Here is a 1550-nt window from a genome sequence, read left to right as displayed (position 1 = left end):
CACTTGAGGCCAGGAGTTCGAGACCAGTCTGGCCAACATGGTGAAACTCCATCTCTATAAAAAAAAAAAAAAAAAAAGCCAGGTGTAGTGGCATGTGTGCCTGTAATCCCAGCTACTCGGAAGGCTGAGGCACGAGAATCACTCGAGCCTGGGAGGCGGAGGCTGTGTGACAGAGTGAGGCCCTGTCTCAAAAAATAAATAAATAAATAAAATAAAGTGCTTTAATCCTGATTTGTTTTTGCTTTTGTTTTTTTGTTTTTGAGACAGGATCTGGATCTTGCTCTGGCTGGAGTGCAAGGGCATGATCACAGCACACTGCAGCCTCAACCACCTGAGTTCAAGCCATTCTCCTACCTTAGCCTCCCTAGTAGCTGGGACTAGTGAGTGTCACCATGCCTGGCTAATCCTTTTTAAGTAGAGACAAGGTCTTGCTGTGTTGTTCAAGTTGGTCTTGAACCCCTAGCCTCAAACAATCCCCCACCACTGCCTTCCAACAAACAGAAGCCACGGCATCCAGTCAATCCCGGTTTTCAAGCCAGTTATGGATAGCACAGAGAGGATATAGTGGGGGTGGGGTGGAGCCTGAGCCGCCTTATTTATTTATTTATTTATTTATTTAGAGTCTCACTCTGTTGCCTAGGCTGAAGTGCAGTGGTGTGATCACAACTCACTGTAGCCTTGACCTCCCGGGCTCAAGTGATCATCCTGCCTCAGCCAGCACATGCCACCATGTCCAGCTAATTTTTTTTTTTTTTGTAGGGACAGGGTCTTGCTTTACTGGCCTCCTGGGCTCAAGCAGTCTTCTTGCCTTGACCTCCCAAAGTGCTGGAATAACAGGAACAAGCCACCATGCCCAGTGTATATTTTATTTTACTTTATTTAATGTTTTTAAAGACAGGGTCTTGCTCTGCCACTCAGCCTGGAGTGCCACGGAATGATCATAGGTAACTGCAGTATTGAACTCCCGGGTGATACATCGATCCTCCTACCTCAGCCTCCTGAGTAGCTGAGACTAACAGGTGTGAGTCACCATGCCTGGCTGGACTAATTTTTAAACTTTTTGTAGAGAATGGGTCTCGCTTTACTGCTTAGGCTGGTCTTGAGCTCTTGGCTTCAGGCAATCTTCCTGCCTCTGCCTGCCTCATGCCTGTAAGTCCTAGGATTACAGGCATGAGCCACTGTCCCAGGCCTGAGCAGCCTCTCTGTAAGCCCAGGTAAGCAGCCTCTGCCCAGACTGACCTGCCCTGGGTCACTATTCTGACTTCTGAAGATCACGTGTCTCCAACCATTTCTACCCAAACCACTGGCTATTCCCAAATTCTCAGCCCTTTGTCCCAGGCAGCAGTGACAGGACATCATACAGGAGCCATTCCTGCTTCCCCACCCTCCGCCCCCGAGAGTCTAGTGATCTACCTACGCATAGTTCATGGTCCCCACCCCCACCTCCTAGAGCCCACCCAGTGATCTACCTGCACATAGTTCATAGTCTCCATGGTGCTGTCATAGGCAGAGCGGAGAGAGGCAAAGTTGATAAGCACATCTACTTCTGG

At 48.9% G+C, this 1550-nt stretch overlaps 1 protein-coding gene across 1 annotated transcript in view; it reads right to left on the bottom strand.

Annotated features, from left to right (window-relative positions):
* Positions 1 to 1550, bottom strand: part of ACLY (ATP citrate lyase) — a 59952-nt gene that overhangs the window by 28396 nt on the left and 30006 nt on the right. Inside the window, exon 17 of the mRNA XM_011929940.1 lies at positions 1470 to 1546. Within this exon, the coding sequence (XP_011785330.1) occupies positions 1470 to 1546 (77 nt within the window). The remainder of the gene's footprint in view (positions 1 to 1469; positions 1547 to 1550) is intronic.

The sequence above is a fragment of the Colobus angolensis genome, unplaced genomic scaffold (genome assembly GCF_000951035.1).
Source record: "Colobus angolensis palliatus isolate OR3802 unplaced genomic scaffold, Cang.pa_1.0 Scaffold83, whole genome shotgun sequence".
Taxonomy (NCBI): Eukaryota; Metazoa; Chordata; class Mammalia; order Primates; family Cercopithecidae; genus Colobus; species Colobus angolensis.
The sequence above is the reverse complement of the archived record's forward strand: the minus strand, read 5'-3'. Positions and strand labels throughout refer to the sequence as shown.